This window comes from Desmodus rotundus, chromosome 13, assembly GCF_022682495.2.
Source record: "Desmodus rotundus isolate HL8 chromosome 13, HLdesRot8A.1, whole genome shotgun sequence".
Taxonomy (NCBI): Eukaryota; Metazoa; Chordata; class Mammalia; order Chiroptera; family Phyllostomidae; genus Desmodus; species Desmodus rotundus.
The window spans coordinates 27,543,307-27,565,462 of NC_071399.1; the positions used below are offsets into that span (position 1 = coordinate 27,543,307).

General features: G+C 40.6%; 1 protein-coding gene across 2 annotated transcripts in view; it reads right to left on the reverse strand.

Annotated features, from left to right (window-relative positions):
* Positions 1-20,999, reverse strand: part of CDC16 (cell division cycle 16) — a 29,001-nt gene extending 8,002 nt beyond the window's left edge. For both annotated transcript variants that reach the window (XM_024578879.4, XM_024578880.4), the window contains exons 1-14: positions 20,799-20,999; positions 17,085-17,139; positions 16,886-16,983; positions 15,648-15,686; positions 15,189-15,329; positions 13,065-13,224; positions 11,947-12,038; positions 11,111-11,244; positions 9,964-10,043; positions 8,884-8,933; positions 7,881-7,954; positions 6,177-6,302; positions 3,000-3,152; positions 1,498-1,561 (exon numbers count right to left, since the gene is read on the reverse strand). In XM_024578879.4, coding sequence (XP_024434647.1) covers positions 1,498-1,561; positions 3,000-3,152; positions 6,177-6,302; positions 7,881-7,954; positions 8,884-8,933; positions 9,964-10,043; positions 11,111-11,244; positions 11,947-12,038; positions 13,065-13,224; positions 15,189-15,329; positions 15,648-15,686; positions 16,886-16,983; positions 17,085-17,139; positions 20,799-20,846 — 1,314 coding nt within the window. In that variant the 5' untranslated portion in view covers positions 20,847-20,999. The remainder of the gene's footprint in view (positions 1-1,497; positions 1,562-2,999; positions 3,153-6,176; positions 6,303-7,880; positions 7,955-8,883; positions 8,934-9,963; positions 10,044-11,110; positions 11,245-11,946; positions 12,039-13,064; positions 13,225-15,188; positions 15,330-15,647; positions 15,687-16,885; positions 16,984-17,084; positions 17,140-20,798) is intronic.
* Positions 21,000-22,156: the final 1,157 nt, after the last annotated feature.

Genomic DNA, 22,156 nt, shown 5'->3' on the forward strand with positions numbered 1-22,156 from the left:
TCTTAACTAAATGAATAAACAGACCCAAGCCCCTCTGCCTAACTCTCCTGAGCCGGGCTCTGGGAGGCACAGCCCATGTGAACGAAAACAAACCCTTTATGATTTTAGGCATGACTGCTTTCCTGTGGTTATTTTGATATTTTCTGCAGTTGATAACTGAAGTCAAATGGTACTTTCCCCTCTTCACATAACTTTTTAATGGACATTCTGACAGTTTAATACTATTGTGCTTTTATACTTAAAATCATTACTTTAAATTTCTCTACACCTCCCAAAGTACCTTCTGATCATCAAAGAATAGTTTCAATTGGAAGTGTCATTTATGACTGTGCATCTCCAACTTTTCTGTGCATGAGAATCACCTGGGGATCTTGCTAAAACTGTGGATACTGAATCAGTAGGTCTGAGATACTGCACTTCTAAAGAGCTCCCAGGTAATGCTGATGCAGCTAGTCCAGTTTGAGGAGCAAGGTCCTAAGGTAAACTGGCAAGGTGCTAAGTGGCAACCCTATATTAACAAAAACATATGTATTATCCAGACCACCCAAGACTGAGCTGTGAAAGAACCTGTTTATATCCATACCATGTGCAAACACACAGAAATACAGAGTTTTTAACCTCACTTGACAAATATGAAGAGACCAAAATAAGCAGAGCTGTGTCTATGGGGACAGGCGAAATGCCACCTACCAGGGAGCCCAAGGGAGCGGTGTCTGTCTCAGTAAAGAGGAGCTACAGCCAAAGAAAAGGTGGGCAAGTATGCCCGAACAGAAACAGAATGTAACTGGTAAGTGGCAATCACAACAGAATAAACCCAAACAGGTATAAATTAAAAGAACTAGGAACCAGAAGACTAGCAACATGCAAATCCCTCACCTACAAGAAGGTTACAATATCTATTACTTACTATTTTAAAATAACATAGTGTATATATACCCATGCTAGCTGAAAGTTTAATTCATGAGTACAAATTCATGGGGTACATCTTTCAAATGATGAAACCTAGCAAATTTTTCAAACACTGTACAAGGTAAAGAAAAACAATAATAAGTCCGAATTTGAAAGACACCTAGTCCTATTTCAGCAAAAGGGGTATCAGCTGCTACATCTTCCCATTAATCAAAGACGAGGCTCTGCGGGGTGCTAAAGAAGGATGGACTATGGTACATGCTACAGTACCCAGCAGGTTCCACTAACCATCACTCATCCCCCATATCAAATAGTCATCAAATACATTCGGCTGACTCCCAATATCAAAACTATTGCCTCTTAAGAAGCAAACAGCCAACATCTGTTCTCCTCTCAATTAGAAACAAACTCACTTTGTACCATGTAGTGACACAGTTAAGTGCCTGACAATTGTTATAATAAATATTAGGTTACTATTTCCTAGGCAGGACAGACTATCTTATTTTCCTCATTCAACAGTAAACATACTTAGGAGTGTGTGTGTGTGTGTGTGTGTGTGTGTGTATTCGCAGATATTACATAAAATACCTCATTCCCAATTGCTTTAATTTTTTCCAAAGCATCGAGAAACCATTTTTCTGCTGTCTTCCATCTAAAATAAAAGGAAAAAAGATTGCAGGTTAATCAAGTTAACAACTATAAACATTTTAAGAAAAATTTGAATCTCTCTTTCCAGTGATAAGAAAACGAAGTGAGGTAAACCCCCATAAATAGTGTATTACAAGTCAACTTTAAGTCGGATGATAAATGATTAGTTTTTGGCATTAAGTCACAGGAGTTGAGGATGTTGGGAGACACAGTCAATTCTGATCATTCTCAGGGATTATGTGCGGGGACAGTCTCCGAGCACACCGCTCCAGGGCACACTGAAGCTCGGCTCCCAGGGGAAATACAGGGCTTAGGTTCCTACAAACCCCTGCTCACATTTTCTCCACCAACTGTTCAACCTACAATCTGTTTTATCCACACTTGTGTTTAGTGATGCCTAATTGGACATATATTGTTGATTCATTAACACTGAACTCATGCCTTGACAAAGTTTATCTAACAAACATGTTTTCCCCAAGGCAAATACAGCCTTCTTGTGCTTAGGAACACTAGACAGCATTTCAGCTCTGCACTTGGGGACCCTTTCCCACAGAGAAATCATCAATAAAAAGCGCAAAAATGTGGCAGAGAATAGAATGTAAAAAAAGAACACAGTTACAGTAGGAGAGTGGAAATAAAAGCGTAGAATGTCATCCGTTTGACCTGAGCTGGGATCATGTGCACATCTGCACGTGGGAAAGCACCCTGACTGACTCTGGGGTTACAAATAACTTGACTGTGTATCAAATTATTTCTACACATTATTTTAAAAGCCCCAAACTTTCTTTTATAAATACGAGATAATCCAGTTTTTCAACTACATACACATGCCCCAACAAACCTCCACAGTAGTGCTAACTTACTGTATTAAATTCATGTACAAATTAGCACAAAGGGCTATAGATATTTTTCTCTTTGAGTATGACAATGAATTACTTATTCTACAAATATCCAAGACTACATAATACCTCAATTGACCAAGAAATTCAGATTAGGTCATTCTAATTAGTTTAATTTTGGGATTAAATAGTAACTAAACAGAAAATATTGTCATTTCACAACTGTGGAAAATCTTTCTCAAATTCACGAATCCAGCTCCTAATCAACAAGGAGACGGGTGACTGAGGACCCTGCAGTGTCCTGGGGCCGCCCTGGGAGGTTCAGTGACTTGACAGGGTCAGCAACAACTGTCCAATCTGGGAGCTCGAGAGCCTGTGGCAGCCCACACCGAAGGGGGCCGGATCCCAAGGCTGCGCGTTTTTAAAGACAGCCAGGATAGCCCTTTTTATTGATTTAACTGTCCACCTGCTCCCCTAAAAGGGTTCCCATTTAAAAGTAAAAATCTACTGAAGAGCCATTCTGATCAGTTAAAACCCTAGAAATTGAGGTCTTATTCTATTTATAAAAAGGACAACCGAAGGGCTTGGCCTTTCAGCACTTACTCTCCATTCTGAAACGCAACCACGCCGACTTCATGCATGACGAAAGGATCTTCTGGGGCAATGCTTAGGGCTTGGCCAAAGAATCTTTCAGCCAGTTTTGAGTTATTGGTCAACCCATATTCTAATCCAATATACAGCATTGGCAAATGACACCTAAAAATATTGAAAAATTTCACATATTCAATACAAAAATCTTTATAATTCAGTAGAAATTAATTTCTTACCTTAAATGCTGTCTGCAATTTAAACATAGCCAAAAAAACAGAGCACTTAGCTTTCTTTGTAAAACTAATGAATGTCAAATGAGCTTTACACTAATCAGCTTCCACTTATAGAACCTAGCAGAAAACTACCTTTTACTTTTCATTATTCTAGAGAAAAATCCAACACTCCTGTAAAGCAGAAAAGCAGGTGTGTGCTGCCTGCTTTCCTCCACTACGCTAACGGCACAGCCCCGCCTGGACTGTGCTCCTCATTCTCCTTTACGGGTTCAGTACCATGTACCCTCCATGACTGTGGTGAAGTGCCACTCCCCTTTATCAAGCTGCTTCTGCCTTTCGAACTGAAGCGGCTCTCCCTTGTGTGGATTCCCATTGCATCAGTTCCACACCAAAGAGTTCTGAATTATGTCATTTCTATTCCATTTTCATATCCTCTGAGACAGTTTTAGGCACGGAGTAAATACTGTGTCAGACCTGACAACATGAAAGCAATCACAAGATAATTTGTGTTTAAAGATGGATCTAAGAATGTCAATAAATACTCTGTTATGTGCTTTGGTTCTAATCTAGACCCATGACTCAAGATTCTATGTTCTACAGAGAGAGCATGAAAAGCTTTTGTTTTTTAATGTTTATTTACTTATTTGAGAGGGAGGGAGGGAGGGAGAAAGAGAGGAAGAAAAACATCAATATGTGTGAGAAATACCAATCCAATGCCCCTCACACACTCCCAGCCAGGGACCTGGCCAGCAACACAGGCATATGCCCTGACAGGAATCAAACCAGCAACCTTTTGGTTTGCAGGAAGACAGCCAATCCCCTGAGCCACACCAGCCAGGGCCACTGGTTGTCTCTTGTAAGTGCCCTGAGCAAGGACTGAACCCACAGCCCTGGCACATCGGACAACGTTCCAACCAGCTGAAGTACCCAGCCAGGGCCATGAGAACTGCTCTAAAAGTATTTCCCTGGAGGAAGTATTTCTGAAATGGCAGAGTAAAATCCATTCCTCCATGAAAGCAGTAAGAACATTGCCAAAAGTTATCAAAATAAACTTTTTCAGTTTGGAAGCTAACCAAAGACTAACAACAATGTGAGGAGTGTTTATTCTAGAAAAACAGCAAAGTCCAAGCAAGAACAGATTTAATGATGCTTTAACTTATTCCATTCCCATCTCCCTTTTCCCAGATCCACACTAGCCTGGAAAATCAGCAGCCCCAGAGTTTAAGATGGCAGAGGAATAAGTTAAAGCTACACTAACCTCCTCCCAGAACCAAACTGGAATTAACAAGTAAATTAAAGAAAAATCGTCCTGAATCATCCAAGAACATTAGCTGGAGAAGCCTTACAACCAAGAACAGATGGAAGAAATCACATCACCACAAGGAGACAGGCAGGGAGCGGGGAGCAGGCACAAGAAGACTGGCTAGGCTCCAATTGGCAGCAGCTGAATTTCCAGAGGGATATACTTCAGCAGCAGCCAAGAGGTTCCCCCTGAGAAGTGTGGTGTATAAACCCTAAGCTGGTCTCCCCAGCCTACGGCACCAGAGCCAGAAAGGAACCCAGATAACATCCAGCTATGAAAGCAGCAGGGTTTCTGTCCACCAGGGAGAGACAGCTGGAGACTCAGACAGCCTCTTAAAGGGCCAACACTCAAAATTCCGTTTGCAGCCAGTACCCTGGACTCCAGCAGAGAGAGGGCAGAGTGGACTAGAGATGCTTGAGGAGAGTCTGGGGATGGTGGCTCTGGGGAGAGAACTGAAGGAACAGCCACCAGGATCCCTGTGCTGGGTCATTCCACATACTACAGAAGCCATCTCTTCAGACAGAGCACTCCTCTCCAAATGGCACCAGCCCGAGGGGGAACAACAGCTCCTTTGCCCCACCCTGTGGAGCTCAAGCCAAACCAAAACTGCAACAGATGTTACAGGGCCTGTTTTAAGAAGAAAAGGACAAAAGAACCGCTCTCTACCCCCTCCTCGAAAAGTCTAACAATAATGCCAAATGAGTCTGATAGTAATTTTGATGCAGAACTGGGTGCCAAATGAGTCTGACAGTCTGAAAAGGAAAATCAGAGTGAAAAAGATGAAATTCAATGCAGATAAATATGTGATCCTATTCCTGAATACTACAAGCAAGCAAATTAAGGTAGGTAGCTTTTATAGAGTGCTTTCTACATGGCAGACACTGTTCAAAGTCTTTAACTGGTACTATCTCAATTACTCCTCACTGTAAGCCTAAGACCAAGTATTGCTATTAGTCCTATTTTTCAAGAGGGTACATAATTTGCCCAGACCCCAAGCAGTCTGACTCCAGAGCAGAACTACTGCACTCCTGTTACCTCTCCACAGGGATGGAGGCAGCAGTCAGCGGAGGCAGCCTGCAGGAGAGGACACTGCAAGGTGTAACTAAGGCTGCGTCCAAAGAGTCAGCAGAAATAACAGCAACACTCTACTCCCCAAAGTAACATACTTATTTAGTGCTTCTAATCTCATGTAAAGTTTTAAGTAATTTCATAACTATTAACAAAAGAAGCACTCAAAATAAAATATACTTAGCATTTTTATCAACCTACAACATTGGCAAATATAGTCTTGTTCTACTATATCAAATACCCTTGGACATGCACAGCATATAAGTAATGTTACTTATGAGTTACTTTCACTCTTAGACGAGCATGTGAAGGACAGTTCCTTCCTCCCTTGTTCTCTTCGCCTAATTTCCTAGCTCCCTTTCGTGTTGGTTAAGACAAGCTGCTAGGCAAAGATCACTACACCAGCTTCTTTCTCCCTAAACTTCCCTAGTTATTTTATAACCACAAGCTAGTAACAAGATACAAGGTATTTCTCTTTAGTTTACCAACCAAATGGCAGTGATAGTAATAACAGAAATTTCACTTTCTGTTAGTCAAAAAAAATAAAACCCTTCCATGGAGCCGAACCCACTTGCTCCGCCATACCCTTTCATCAGCTGTGCGGCTGTGAAGTACGCGGCCATCGCTTGGTCGTGCTCACTCTCCACTGCAAACGAGTGCCCATATGCTATCCACGCAGGCCCGTAGGTCTTCTCAAGCGTTGTAGCTTTACTGAAACGAGACATTTCATTCCATTAATATATATAATCTTCAATTATCAATTTTATATGAGCTGATGGTTTCAAATACATTAAAATTAAATAAACGAGATGTCAATATATTAAACACTAATGTAACATTTGTGTTAATTCGTGTGAAATAAGAAGAGTATTTAATGGTACAAGCAAAAGGTTATGAAATTTTAGGAGTGCTTCACATTTTAGGTTCCATAGTTGAACCCATTAGCATTCTGTATAGAATTAACAAATGTTACTTAATCCAGGAGCTTCGTTTCACAACTCAGTAGGTAAATGGTGGGAGCTGCAACCACTTAGAGACCGTTTTGTGCCAGGCACCATGTTAGATGCCTCATGTGCATCATCCAATCCACACTCTTTGTATTTTAAAGATAAGTACACTGAGGCTGGAAAGACTGAGTCCTACAAAAGGTGGCAGGAGATTCCCGCTGGTTCCATGGCCTGGGCTGCAGTCAGTCTTCAGTCAGTGGCCCACTGGTGACCCAAACAGGAAATAAAGCAAACATCGTAAAACATGGAAAATACAAAGGGTGAGATTCAGACTTCCTAGAATTTTATTTTCTAAGCTTTCTTTCACCCAAACTTTCCCTGTGTCACATGGAGTCCATCAGCGGATAAGCATGCTAACTCGAAGCAGCACAGCTCGGAAACAATTACAGCGCACTCCACTTTCCTACTCCGGGAGAAAGTACCAGCGAGGTTTTGTGAAGTGCTTAACACAGCTAACCGGAGACTCTCCCTATTTTCTTCCCAGCACAGGATCTTTTTGGGTCATCTTCTCAATTTTCCTAACAATCTCGGGGCACAAATATTACGTAATTCCCATTTTTAGAAAAAATTATAGAGAAATTAACTTTCCCAAGGGATTATGGCTAGTAAAAGCAAGGAGCAGAACCTGGGTTAGAATTCAAGTCTGTGTTCAAAGTTTACACACTTCCCCTTAGGTCCATTTTCTGTTTTGTTCACGTGGAGTAAATTACAAGTATCATTATATTTTAAATCTTTAGTAATTAATTTTTCACATGTAGACATTTTCCTATACTTGCATAATTGAGTAATAACTGGTTAAGCAGCTTGATAGGGCTGCAATCAGTTCCTTAAACTGAAACCACAGCAGGTCCTAGTGTAAGGCAGTTCACTATGCCAAGAATTCTGTTTTACAGTCACATTTAGTGACCTAATCTCATGTAAGTCTTCTTCTTAACAAAAGAAGTCCTAAAAGTAAACGGTTAATAGCATCTCTGTAAATAAAGACAGAACCTTTCAGACTACTTTATATTGTTCTCCATTATTTCATATTTCTCATTTATAAGTAAAAACTGAAATGTAACTTCCTTGAGAACAAGGTCTGACCACTGATTACTTTTCTCCCTCATGACGTCTTATAAAGAGCAAGGTGCGTAACTGATGCAACTGAACTGAATCTGCTGAATAAAACATTGTTCTTTTACACTTCCTTTAAAAAACTTAGTATTTATTGCATTAAAGCAGATGAGCAGGAAATCTCTTGCTACCAGTTCACTAGAGAGTGAGGAAGACAATACATTCATACCTGAGATATCTTCTGGCATGTTCATTCTTATGACCGACCATGAGATAATAGCATCCCACTGCAAACCAAGACACCTACAAAGTTCAAAGTTTACCATGACCAACGAGCTGAACTTCGAGTTAAAAATACCTGACAAATTAGGTGAGAGGGTAGACTAGGTGTTCCATCCTACATTCTAGTTCAAGTTAAAAATTTCTCTGAGACAGGCTATCTAGTAAGGGTCCTAGATGAAAAGAGAACCAAATCTCCACAGCATTTCCTCAAGATACCTTCAATCACTTCCCAACAGCACTGAATGCAAGACGAGGCTCCCGAGTACATCCTATTTCAAATCCAGCCCGAGTCCTGGCCTCCCACCTGCGCTGTGAGTCTTCCTTGGCTCCTGATCCTACCAGGTTCTACGTCGCTAGCCGACATCTCTTGCACTAGTCTCACCTCTTTGTAATTATTTTCACACTGGTCTGGGGTGCAGGTTCTCGCCTAAGACTCAAGACCCTGATTCCTGACTTTTGTCCTTTTTAAGGACACAGTTCCTGATTCCATTTTCAGTTTCTAGGTCTTAGTTCTGATCCAGGGCAGTTTGGAAGAATCAGTGCACAATCCAAGAAATTACCTTATGTACGCAACGTGAGGAAACCACCAAACAATTACTAGCATTACTTATGAGAGGCGGGAACACAACTTTGACTCTCAATATTTTACTTTTCTGTATTTATTTAAGTATTTTTAATAATAAGCATATATGATCTCCACAATCAGAAAAAGATGAAGATTTTTAACTTATGTTTCAGTACACTAAAAAATACCTTCATGAACTGAGAAAGTTAATGCTGCTTCTAATTATCATAAGCACTAGCAGATTCTGCTCCAACACCCTAAAATAAAACATATTTGCTTAATCTTAAATATATGCTACTGTCTAAATACTAGTTAAGCATTTTCTTTAAGTTCAAGTAAGAAAAAAAAACACTGTAAGAAAAAACTGGTTTATATATTTACTTACAGGGTTGCTAGGATATAAATCCACCAATTTATGAGAAAGATAGAAAAGTTCTACATTAGGAAAAAAAGAATAAAATTATTCACATCAAATTAATTTTAAGATATCACTTTCCCCCAGTTATAACTCTTCACAATTATATAAATTGTGTTCTCACAGAAATGACTGCATTCTTTTCTTTCTTTCTAGATACAAAATTCATTTACCTGATGAAATACAGAAAATCCACAGGGCAGATACTATGGCTGTATCATTCCAGTCCCCCCAACCAGTTGCTTACCCAGCGCACATCCCGTGAGTGGGCACTGAGCATTTGCTGAGTGACTGGTGATAAAGCACTTCACAGTCCTTAAGAGATTATTTCAGAGCACCTCACCTATCTTAAAAACTCCTGTACTCCTGGGGTCTATATGGACCATCGTCATCACCCACACCCAATTTGGTTGACCACACTCTCAAGTTTATCAAAGCAGCCAGATGATTTCCTCTTAAGTAACATGTGAGTCCTGGGCATGTGACGATGATGGTTCCCATGTGCAGGCTTGAGCTCACTAGAGCAGGGCAGCTGGAGAGTCTGAATTTCCAAGAAGCTGCCCGGAGACGTGATGCTATTGGTCACGGGCCACACCTGGGCCAGCAAAGATCTGCAGCTGGGGTGGTGGCAAGCTTTTCTTCCATTTGACAGAACTTATTATACAGTTTAAAAGATTTAAGGACAAACACAGTCCAAACACAACTAAATGTTTCTAAAATGTTAAAGTATAGAAAACATGAGCAAAAAAAATCTGCCCCTTCCCAACTTCTAAAAAGTTACTGACGCTTATGATATCAGTTTGCTTAAGGATTTTACAGAAAGAGAGAAAAAAGGCAAAACTGCCATCCCACACATTTGAGACAAGAAAGCAGTGATGAAGAAATACAGTGTGTTGCTGAGATAACAGAATAGACCACTGGTCACTCTGATAAGCATTTCTTCTCCCAGTTGTTACTTTTACTGTAGAACTTCATTACGTTGTTACCTATAATCTCAATTATCCAGGATTTGTGAGACAAAATTTCAAGAGTTATCAGAAAAATTCTTACCATTTGCTTTATTCAGCTCCACAAGTGTCCCTATATGTACAGGTAAGCAATTTGCATGGAAAGGGTCTTTTTCCATTACTCTGAAAGTTAAAGCAACACATTACTACCCCAGAGTCAGTACGTACCAGCACTCACTATAATGAGCTATATTTAAGCAGTCATCACAGCACTGCGTACAACATTGTTGGTTATAATGCTTGTTTTACTCTCTTAACACCATTAACTTCAGGTTGGTTCAGTCAAGGCCATGATCAGGTTATAAATAAAAGGAAAATTCTGGCTTACTTGGAAGGAATAAAAATAAACATTGTGGGAGTAGGAAGGTATATGGGGGATAAATAGTAATGGAAAAAATACAATAAAAAATTAAATTTAAAAAATCTCATTCATTTACTTTAAATCAACAGCACTATAACATAAAATTAGTCCAATTATTTAGAAGAATCAGAAAACAATGTGAAATATAAAACAGATCACAAGGATTTATCAATTAAAATTTTTCTGAATTCAAGGATTTAATCAACCCTAAAGATCCATTAAAAATAATATATGTAATTCAGCTAAAGGACAAGTTTGAGCTATGTACACTGGAAATTTGGTGTGGGGAAGGTGGCTTGGCTAGTCAGTGACTAAGCATCATTATCTACAGGATTTTACTAGTTTCTAACAAAGAAGGGGTTAACAAAACTATGTGCCATAATGGTATTTTCTTTTTTTTTTTTTTTTGGTTTGGCTCAAATTTTTTATTTTTAATTTATTTTTATTTTTTAATCTTTTTAAAAATTAAATACGTCTGAATGTTATTGTTGTTCAAGTATAGTTTTCTGCCTTTTCCCCCCACTCCTCCCCCAGAATGGTATTTTCAAACTTGCAAATTATCAAAGACTAAAATGAGACATGTATACTCCCAGGTTAATGGAAAGCCCTACAAATGTGTATAAACCTGTGTGTAAATGCTCTTTTAAAACAGCGCCCCTGCAAAGTAGTTTGCAACTCTGCAAAGAGTTTGTTACTCTGCAAAGTAGTAAAGGCAACTTGAATTATCATCAATTATTTCTAGATGACTCAGAAAGCATGTCCCATGCGTTTCTGAGGTAAAATGGACTGAACTCTATGTTCCTACATAGAAATGAGCGGATATACTTACACAGAAGTAAGCTTGTAGCACATTTTAAAATCACAGTTGTAATAATGTCTTTCAGCTAAAGATACGACCACATCCAGATTCTCTTGTAAACCATCTACAGACTCGGGGATGACCGTTTCACTTGGTTTATTATACTGGAATAGAGGAAAGTAAACATAAACTCGGTGAGCTACACCAAATCAAAAGGCAGGCTCCGTTTGACCCAGTGTTTAAAGGAGTTACGTAAAGATATGTATGAGCCTCTGGAAACATTTTTAACTTCAAGACTCATCAGTATTCCTCTCAATGAACTTAATTGTCTTCTCAGTTTTCTCACAGAACTCCACAGCAGGACGTGTTCTACAAAGTAGAAGTCCAGGACACACAAAACAAGGATCCTCATTTTCATGCAACATCATTCGATTCATCGCATAGTGCAGTATTTTAGTATAAGTGGTCCCTGGGAGGAAGACAGGTATTTTTGGAAGCTTTTTAAGGAATCATATATATTTTTTCTTTTCTAAATTTGTATTTATTGATTTTAGAGAGAGGGAGGGAGAAGATAGAGAAACATCTATTTGTTGGACTTGTTGCTCCACTCATTTTATGCGCTCACTGCTTGCTTCTTCTACGTACCCTTGGCTGAGGATCAAACCGGCAACTTTGGCTGTTGAGACGACGCTCCAACCAACTGAGCTACCCAGCCAGCGCCACATAATATGTTTTAAATAATATAAATCTATTCTTGCGAAAGTGCTAAATTAATAAAAATTAATTTCTAAAAATTTAACTAGTAAAAGAATAGAGGCCAAATTGAATGAATTACTTACATAATGCAAATACTGTGCTTTACTTACCTTTTTTAATTTGTTCTCAAATAGAAAACGTAGCAATTCTTGTTCTTCAGTACAGAGCTTGCTAAGAGGTAGCGATTCAAGAAGTTCTTTTTCTTAAAAACATTGAGAAAAACAAGAATGTCCTCACAATACTGATGGAGGAAAAACGTTAACAATGAAAAACATTCTTCTATAGCTCTTGGTCTAAGCAAATCAAACCCACAGGAGAAAATGACAAGAGTGAAAGGCACCAGAAAAAGCGAAGATGGCGGCTCCAGGCCCCGGTGATGAGAACTCCCGGAGGGCCCTGCTGTGAAGCCTCCCAGGTCACTCTGACTGCTGACCCACCAGACTGGCAGCCCTCCAGGCCAGACTCCCAGCCCCAGCACTTCAGCACTGCTGCACTTTGTATGAATGATCCTCTGCTGTGTCCGCTATCCTATGCACCACAGGGATTCGGCAGGATCTCTGGCCTCTACCTACTAGCAATCAGTAGCAACCTCCAATCTTCCTACCCTGTCCCCAGTTAGGTCAATCAGAAATGTCTACAGATACTGCTCAGTGACCCCTGGGAGACAAAATCACCAAGAATGACTGCACTAGGCTACAGTATGTTGGAATCCTATGAAAATAACATGTCCATTTTCTGTTTCTCTTGTTTATCCACCTCACATTGCTGCTGACACCCTAGGTCAATGGTTCTCAGCTGTTTTTTGTACCTTAGGATCATCTGGGGGCTTTCAATCATGCCAGTCTCCCCACTGGAGATTCAGACTCAACCGGTCTGGCGTTGGGACCTGCGCTTTGATGTTTTTAAAGTTCCTTGGGGATTTAACGTGCAGTCAGGTCGAGAACCACATAATCAGATATTAAGACTTGGTTTACACAACCTCAAATCACTTCTTGAAAACACGGCCTCATCACATCACAATCCCCGAAGATTCTGACTGCAGCAGGCACCGCACAATATTGTATTCTGCAACGCGCTTCATATTTGAAGGCATTAAGGGAGTTAGTAGGTCTATTAAATCTAAATCTATACAGAGCCTGCTCTTGATTCTACAGATTTCAGAGAAAAAAATAAAAATAAAAATAGAGTATCAATTGTGCTAAATATAAAAACACCTGAGTTTCCAAACCTTCTTGGGCTGTCAACATGTGGTGTGACGTCAAAAGGTCAAACGCTTCGAAACAGTAGACATCAAGCTTCAAAGCTTCTTTATAGCTATAGGTGGCTAGGGTTCGGTTATCTAGAGCATCATAGATTTTCCCTCGTAAAAGACAAATAGAACTCTTTATCTGTTGGAAAAACAGGATGAGTCACATACTAAGTCAATACTCTTAAACTTAATTTACCAAAAAAATTTTTTAAAGATTTTATTTACTTATCTTTAGAGAGAGGGGAAGGGTGGGAGAAAGAGAGGGAGAGAAACAGCAATGTGTGGTTGGCTCTTGCTCACCCCCTACTGGAGACCTGGCCCCCAACCCAGGCATGTGCCCTGAGTGGGAATTGAACCAGCGACTCTTTCCTTCTCAGTCTGGCATTCAATCCATTGAGCCACACCAGCCAGGGCAATTTATCAAAAATTGTATACAATCTGAAGGCTGAGACTTTTTTTACATCTAAAAGGATTTTTCCATCCCACTGTCAGACACAGTGTAAACGGAAACACGAGGGCAAACAAAGCTTCTCTAATCTGTGGTCGCTAGGCCCTCCTCACTTCCACAGGTCCCTGTCGTGTGCAAGTCACTGCTACTTTCTTCACTACTTGTTCTGTCTCACACGGGGTAATGATTTAGACACACCGAACAGCACAAATACAGAACATCAAACTATAGTACATCTGATGTGCGGATCTCAACGAAAGGATCTGGCAGCAATGTAGCCCAGTGGTTAGGAGCATGACTTTCTGGAACTGGACAGACTTGAGTACAAATCCCAGCTGGCATGTACTAGTGACCTTGGACAAGTGCTATAACCTCTCTTGGCCTCAGTTTTCTTTTCTTACCTAACTTGCAGGGCTCTGTGAGGAGTGGAGGTAATACTCTCTGTAGAGCCAGCACGTGGTAAGGTGCTATTACCTCCCTATTATCGTTAACAAGAGAAAGCAGAAATCTGATCGATGTTCCAGACCCTGAACCTCAAGAAACACAAAACTGAGCATAATGATGATCCAGACAGGGGAAGCTAAAGCTGGTAAAGGAACGAAGATTCATCATAAACTCAAAACTTAAAAAATACTGGAGGATCTCATGAGAGAACTATAGACCTATGCAGTATCTAATGAGTTATTTCTTTTTAAAAAAAGCAATTTTATAAAATAAATAACAATAGATTACAAGTAAATCATGTATTTCTTAGCAGATGAGTAAGAGGTCCAAAAATAGTATCAAGCTGCCATAAATGCATTTCTTGGCAGAAAGATGTACACTTCCTAGAACATAGAGTCCAAAGCAAAAGGTAAGAGAAAAAGAAAACACCTAAAAATGTACAGTGTTCCTACATTTTCGAGGTGAAAAGTAACCAAGTTTCTTAATGTCATAAAAAATAACTGGAAAAATGGGAGAACTAATGGGCAACAGCTAAACAGTCCAAGGCTTCTTTCTGAAGTGCAGTAACACCGAGGCCCTGAGACTGACTGTGGTGAGGGCGGCACCCCTCTATGGAAGCACCAAAAGCCAAGCAACTGCACACTGTAAGGGAGTGAACTGCATGGATGTGCATGGCTTCTCGAGAAAGCTGTTAAAAAGAAGAGTAACTGTCCAGATTAGTCATCTGACTGTAGATGCCACTTATTATATAATCTCTGCCAGCAAGGAATTTGCAATTTCATGTATATATAAAGTACGCAAACTGAAACATACCAACGATCACAAATGGAAACGCCAAACCACTCTCTATAAAGAAACAGTCTAAGGTAATCAAAGTTTCTTGGGGGTAGATATAAATGCTGTTGAGTCACAGTAAGGATAAAAATTGTTCCACCTGTGAGGAATACTTTAAGGCATCAAATACGAGAAAGAAGATCTCATGTCAGCCTAATTCAGATTCAAGCATCTGAGAACATAATTATGGCTTTCAATTGATAGCTCAGAAATGTCTCAGAATCTTTTTGGGTTTTGGTGGGCAACTTAAGTAAGGTGGCAACCAAACTATTTTAACGCGGTTATACTCAAGTAGAAGAAAATGATTTATGCTCTCTATGCCATGTGGGTAATTCTTACTGATGGTACTGACGCATGCTTATTACAGTATTACTTACTGAGGACTGTGACATTTCCCAGTCACTGGAGGGGTCTTTCAAGCCACTTTCATCCTTTGAGTACTTCTCGAATAGTCGTTTGTTGATTGGCTCCTCCATATCAAGAATATCAAGAGCCTGCTGATGCTCTTTCGCGGCATACTATGTAGAAAACGGAAATACTGTTCATCAGCCGTGACTTGTGACACTAGATACAAAGATGAATACTGCAGATTTTAAGAGGCTAATGAATATTATGCCCATTCATTACTTAAATTTAAAATGTCTAAGGCAGAATTTTCTTCATGCATATAACTGGAGAATCAGTATTTTATAGCAAACAGTATTTAAAAAAGAAAATTTCCTCACAAAATATTAATCTGCCAAACTCCATCATTAGACTTCTCACATGTGAGGGATATGTAACACACACATAATTAGACTTTTATCGAATAAGAAGAAAACTGAGCACACACTTACATGGCATCTAGCTGCAAGGTAGCGGCACGACTCATACAACTAGGAAAGAAATTAATCTATTAAAATAGTGGTCAAGATAACATGCATCTTCACTCTAGAAAGAAAACTATGAGGATGAAACAAAAAAAGCTATCTTCATAATTTCTCCTTTTACCCTTGCAGAGAAAACAAGCCAGTCTTTTTAGCCCACAGTCATCATAAACCTACTGCTTTGCTAGGCACCGAGGATTCAACAAGGAGTAAGGACCTGCCCTCGAGGAAGTTAAAGCAGGGGAGGCGCAAATACAGCACACGGTTTCTTTCACGACTACAAGAGAGGACATAAAGAGAACCAGCCACTGGAAGAAGAAAACACCGGCAAGGGAGCAGGTAAATGAGAGTTTGTCAGCATTCCAGGACCTGAGTCTGAACAACTGTCTCAAGTCTAACAAAATACAAGTAGCCAGCGTCACTGGAGTACTTGTCACACGTTCTGATGACGGTGGGAGGTAAGAAGTATGCTGGCGGAAATCATAAAGGACCCTGGGAGTCTACTGATGCTAATGTATCTGAGTTGATCCTGTAGAAAATGGGAGATCACTGAGCGATATTGTGAGTGAGGCAATCAGATCTGTTTTAGGAAGACTACCCCTATGACACTTTAAAAGATGAACTGGAGACAGGGAAGGTGGGGAGTGAGAAGTGGGAAAGATGTTACTGGAGAATAGATAGGAAGAGAGACAAAAACAACAAAACAGACAAATTAAATGCCTGACATGTCTGAATGAATGATAATGACAGAGAAAGGACTATCCATAATTTCAGAGCTATTTAGAAAACAGAATTTTCAAAACTTGGTGACTAGAGGTGGAGGGAAAAACAAGGTGACTGAGAATAGGAATAGAAAACTTGAGCCCGGGCTGGTGTGGCTCAGTGAATTGAGTGCCAGCCTGCAAACCAAAGGGTCGCTGGTTGGATTCCCAGGCAGGGCACATGCCTGGGTTGCAGGCCAGGTGTCTGGTGGGGGATGCACAAGAGGCAACCACACATTGGTGGTTGCCTCCCTCTCTTTCTCCCTCCCTTCCCCACTCTAAAAATAAATTAATTAAAATCTTTTTTTAAAAAAGAAAGGAAACTTGATTCCTTTTAAATAATTTTGACACAAATAAAACATATATCTACAATACTAATCTAATGATCAATACTAATCTAATTTTTTAAAAACTCTGAAAAGCTTTAAAGTTCATACAATCACGTACTTTGTCCAGTTTTCGTGACCGAAGCGCATGAGCTGCTCTGTGATACTGTGCCGTCAGGTAAAGACATTGAGCCAACCAATAAATGTCCTGGGGTTCCTCTGGAGGGAAAAATCACATAAACGGTCAGAGGTCAAGGTTAAGATAGAAAAATTTTTAAAGCTAGAGAAATCAGGAAAAAGAATTAGAATTTGTCACTTACCATGAGAGAGCGAAGCTACTTTATCTGCCCAAAACAGAGCACTTTGATACTGTTGCTGTATTAAAAAAAAAAAAGCAATGATTACTCTGTTATTTCAACTTTTAAACAGATACCTAATATAATTAGAATGCTGTATAATAGGTTGACAGCTCAGGACAATAGTTTTTTACATGTAGTAGGGGGGTCTATCAATCAAATCTCTATATCTCAGCTGGTGAGTTTTAGTTCAATGGTACAATGTTAAAAAACGATTGTAAGATCAATGATATATAGTTGAAAAAGGTAGTTTTAAAAAAATAAACATACAGTACAAAATGTATCAACAGGTACTGGCATAAAAAGAGATATAGATCAATGGAAACAGAATACAGAACCCAGAAATAAATACGCACTTAAATGGTCAGTTAACCTACGACAAAGGAGGCAAGGATATACAGCGGGGTAAAAATGGTCTCATCAATAAGTGGTACTAGGAAAAATGAGCAGATATATGCAAAAAAATTGAAATTATACCACATACAAAAATAAACTCAAAATGGATTGAAGACTTAAATGTAAGACCCCAAACCATAAAATTCCTAGAAGAAAACATAGTCAGTAAACTCTCTGACATCGTTCTTAGCAATAACTTTTTGGATATGTCTTGGACAAGGGTAACAAAAGGAAAAATAAACAAAATAGGACTGCATCAAAATAAAGTTTTTGCACAGTGAAGGAAACCAGCAAAACAAAAAGATGACCTACTGAATGGGAGAAGATATTCACAAATGTTATTGGGTTGGCCAAAAACGTGGGGGTTTTTCCATAAGAACGCTCTAGTAGTGCTTAATTGTCTTTAACTTCATTCAAAACAATTTTGTTAAGATTGTATTGTGACAGCTGTCATATCAATGTGCATTTTTGAGAAAGATTCTATTTACTTATTTTTGGACAGAGGGGAAGGGAGGGAGAAAAAGGGGAGAGAAACATCAATGTGTGGTTGCCTCTCGCACACCCCCTACTGGGGACCTGACCTGAAACCCAGGCAAATGCTCTCACTGGGAATCAAACCAGCAACCCTTTGGTTTGCAGGCGGGCACTCAATCCACTGAGCCACAGCAGCCAGGGCTCAACGTGCATTTTTTAAAAACATATCAAAATTGGCAAACTTTTGTGTAGCTATTTTAATGTTGAAGATGGAAGAAAATAAGCAACATTTCAGTATATTATGCTTTATCATTTCAAAAAAGGTAAAAACACAAAAAAAGATTTGTGCAGTGTATGGAGGTGCTGTGACTGATTGAATGTGTCAAAAGTGGTTTACAAAGTTTCATGCTGAAGATTTCTTGCATTCACAGTGGGGCAGACCAGTTGAAGTCAACAGCGATCAAATCAAGAGGTTAACTGAGAACAATCAACGTTACACCACAGGGGAGATAGCAGACATACTCAGAATATCCAAATCAATAAAGTTATTGATGAAAATGAAAAATGTGTCTTATTTTGAGGGAAAAAAGCATACGGACTTTTCGGCCAATGTAATACATCTGATAAGGGGTTAATATCCAAAGTAATCTAAGGAACTCATACAATTTAACACCAAAAACATACAGAACCTAATTAAAAAATGGGCAGAGGATTTTAATAGCACTTCTCCAAAGAGGATATACAGCTAACCAATGTACAGAAAAGATGCTCAACATCACCAATCATCAGGGAAATACAAATTAAAATAAAAATGAGATTACGACGTCACACCTGTCAGAATGGCTATCATCAATAAACCAACAAAGAAGTGCTGGTGAGGATGTGGAAAAGATGGGAACCCTCACACACTGCTGGTAGGGTTGCAAATTGGTGCAATCAGTATAAAAAACAGTATGGAGTTTCCTCAAAAAATTAAAAATATATGACCCAGCAATTCCACTTCTGGGCCTTTATCCAAAGAAAACTAAAACACTAATTCAAAAAGATACATGCACCCCTGTGATCATTTCAGGATTACTTACAATAGCCAAAATAGGGAAGCAACCTAGTGTCCATCAGTAGATGAATACACAAAGAAGATGGGGGGGGGGGGCGGGAGGGTATATATTACTCAGCAATAAAAAAGAATGAAATCTTGCCATTTGCAACAACATGTATGGACCTAGAGCAGCACAGGTGGCAAATACAAGGCCCGTGGGCCAAATCCGGCCCTCCACCCTGTTTCTACCCAGTGGAAACGCCAAGCTCCTTGCCCCTAGTTAAGGAGTAGTTAGTTACGTTTATACAGTCCTAAAACTACATTCAGCCCTTTGAAGGCAACTGAGAGGCTGATGTTGCCCCAGGTGAAAATGGATTTGACACCTTTGAGCTAGAGAGTATGATGCTAAGTGAAATAAGTCAGCGATAGGCAAATATCATATGATTTTACTTACAAATGAAATCTAAAAAAATGAATAAAAACAGAAAGAGAAAAAGATATAGAGAAGAAGCTGACGGTTGTCAAAGAAGTGAGGGGATAGCAAAAAAGATTTAAAAGCAGAAAAACTTGTATCTGCAGGTATCTAAAACAGTAGATAACTTAAACGCCTATTTTGCAATACCTAGTCATTAGCAATGGTTCTCAATTTTTCTACAATCTTGCCTCAGTCCTCTTGGATGCAAACTAGGAACTCATTCTTCAATCTGGGAGGAGGAATGCTTGAGATGAGATGGTTACAAATCAGCTCAATGCAGTAAGTGCCCCAAGGGCAGAAACCAGGCCTGTCTCATTCCTCACTGCCTCCCTAGTGCCAAAGAAAAAGTGCTCAGGAAGCATTTGTTCAACTGGCTTATGGTAAACCAAAATACAGGCCACCAAAGTACTGGAAACACTTTGGTAGCATCATTTCACAACCAATTCCGAACATCTCACATTCAACACGCTTTTCTCTCCCCTCCTTGGTTTCCAATTTACTGGGACAGCATACATTTTACCAAAACTTAAGTGACATCAGCCCTGACCAGCGCTGGTTGAGTGTGGTCCCGCAAAACTAAGGGTCACAGGTTTGATTCCCATCAGGGCACATGCGTGGGTTGCCGCCAATCCCCGGATGGAGCGTATGCTAGAGACGACAGATTGACATTTCTCTCCCTTTCTCCGTCCTTCCCCCTCTCTAAAAATAAAATAAAATCTTAAAAAAAAATTAAGTGACATCATAGATTAAACTGATGCTGCTGATTTTGGAGACACTTCTTTCCTTCAACACTGTTTGCTATCCATTGAAAGGCAGTGCAGGGAACACAGATGTAGTTTAAAGTACTGATTTGAGACAACAAGTTTGTTTCTTCACTCAAATTTGGCTAAATGAGAATTTCAACTCTCGAAAATTTTCTATTAGCTAGCTAAATTTAAAGGCCACCCTGCAACTTTTCTCCTAAAATAATTCTTCAATTTCCACTTAACACTAAGTCTGTACTGAGCACCTACTGTGGGCCCAGGAGTTAGGTCAGTTGCAGAGCGGGACCTTAAGCACCTGTAAGGCTCACACTGCGCTTAGGTGGCTTCTATTTTCAGTGTTTCTCGTCGTCCCAGCTGCAGAGGGGACTGCGGGACTGGATCCCGCCCTTCTGGTGTTTTACAAGAGAAGCCCAGGCCGGGCCAGGCCATGCACCACCAAACCCCCGACCGCAGTTATCCCTGCGGACAAACTCGGGGCGGGCTCCCCTCGCGAGTCCCGGGGCCCGCGCTCACGGAGGCGAGCTGCTCACTTGGTCTAGGTACTGCCGGACGCGCTTCCTCAACCGCTCCAGGTTCATGGCCAAGCGGCCGGGAGTCCGGCCGAGCGCCCTCCGCCGTCAGGACGTGTACACTCCTTCCACCTGCCCGCGGAGCAGACCCGGACTCCAAAATCGCGCCGCGAAGTCCCGGAACCCAGCCGAACTGCCCGTGCCGCCCCGCAGCCGCCGGGGTTCTTCCGCTCCCGGCTGGGGCTCGACCCGGAAGTCTTCCACAAATGTGTCCCCTCCGGCTCCGGACAAGGGCGTCGCGCCACTGGTTCCGAGGCGCTCTCTATGCTCTTCGGTGGACAGGATAAGGTGGATGGGTGGATCCGTTTTCTCTCCGACTCGAGTTCCCCAGTCCGCGCAGCCCTTTTACGTGCCTGTGCATCGTTCACTCATTCACTCCTTCTCCGTGGGGCTCGGAAACCCCGGGTCTGGGCCTAGTTGGAGTTGAGCCCCATTTACCTAGTTTCGGGTGAGTTCTTTGGTTCCAAATGTCCCTCGTTATTTCTCATGTATGAAAGTAACAATCCTCCCTTCAGGGGCTGGTTGTGAGGGTTAAATGAGCACACACTTCAAGTCTTGGAATGGGATGTATAAACTTTTACCGTTATAATCATACCCAAGGGTCTCAGGTTGTCTTTTTGCGAGCAAACCCAAAAGGCTCGTTCCTCAACCTCAGTAAAGAATACTGGTCAAAAATACGTTTTTTAAAAAAAACCTGATCTAGTAAAACTTTGAATCTGTACAATGGAATAGTACTCAGAAATAAATTGAATTACGTGTTGACACAGGCTGCGACATGCAAGATGCTTAGTGAAAGAAGCCAGTCACAAATGACCACATACTGTATAACTCCATTGACAAAGGCTCTCTCATCCACCAAACCCTACTCAGGCCCCCTGATCAGGGAAAGCGCTGAACTCTTTTTTGTCAACTAGGCCTCACTTATGGACTTCATGTTCCTTTACATGTTGTCCAATTTTAGAAGTCTGCCAGGTTAGCCAGAATCTGTCTCCCATATATGATCAAATTCCTCACCCCCAGTAATCCCCCAGGTGATGTCTCATCATCCTGGCCTGACAGACAGAATCTGAGGGCAAATACTGGGGGAGAGTGTGAGAAGAGGAAAATAAATAGAATCTCCTCTATCAGTCAAACACACTTGAGTTTGTAAACATTTGGCACAGTTCTAATTTTGTTTTCTAATCTCCAATCACTACCTAAAATGGGTCTCACAAGGCTCATGTCAAGGTGTTGGCAGGGCTGCTTTCCTTCTAGAGGTTCCAGGGGAGAATACAACTCCTTGCCTTTTCCAGCTTCTAGAGGCTGCCAGCATCCTTGGC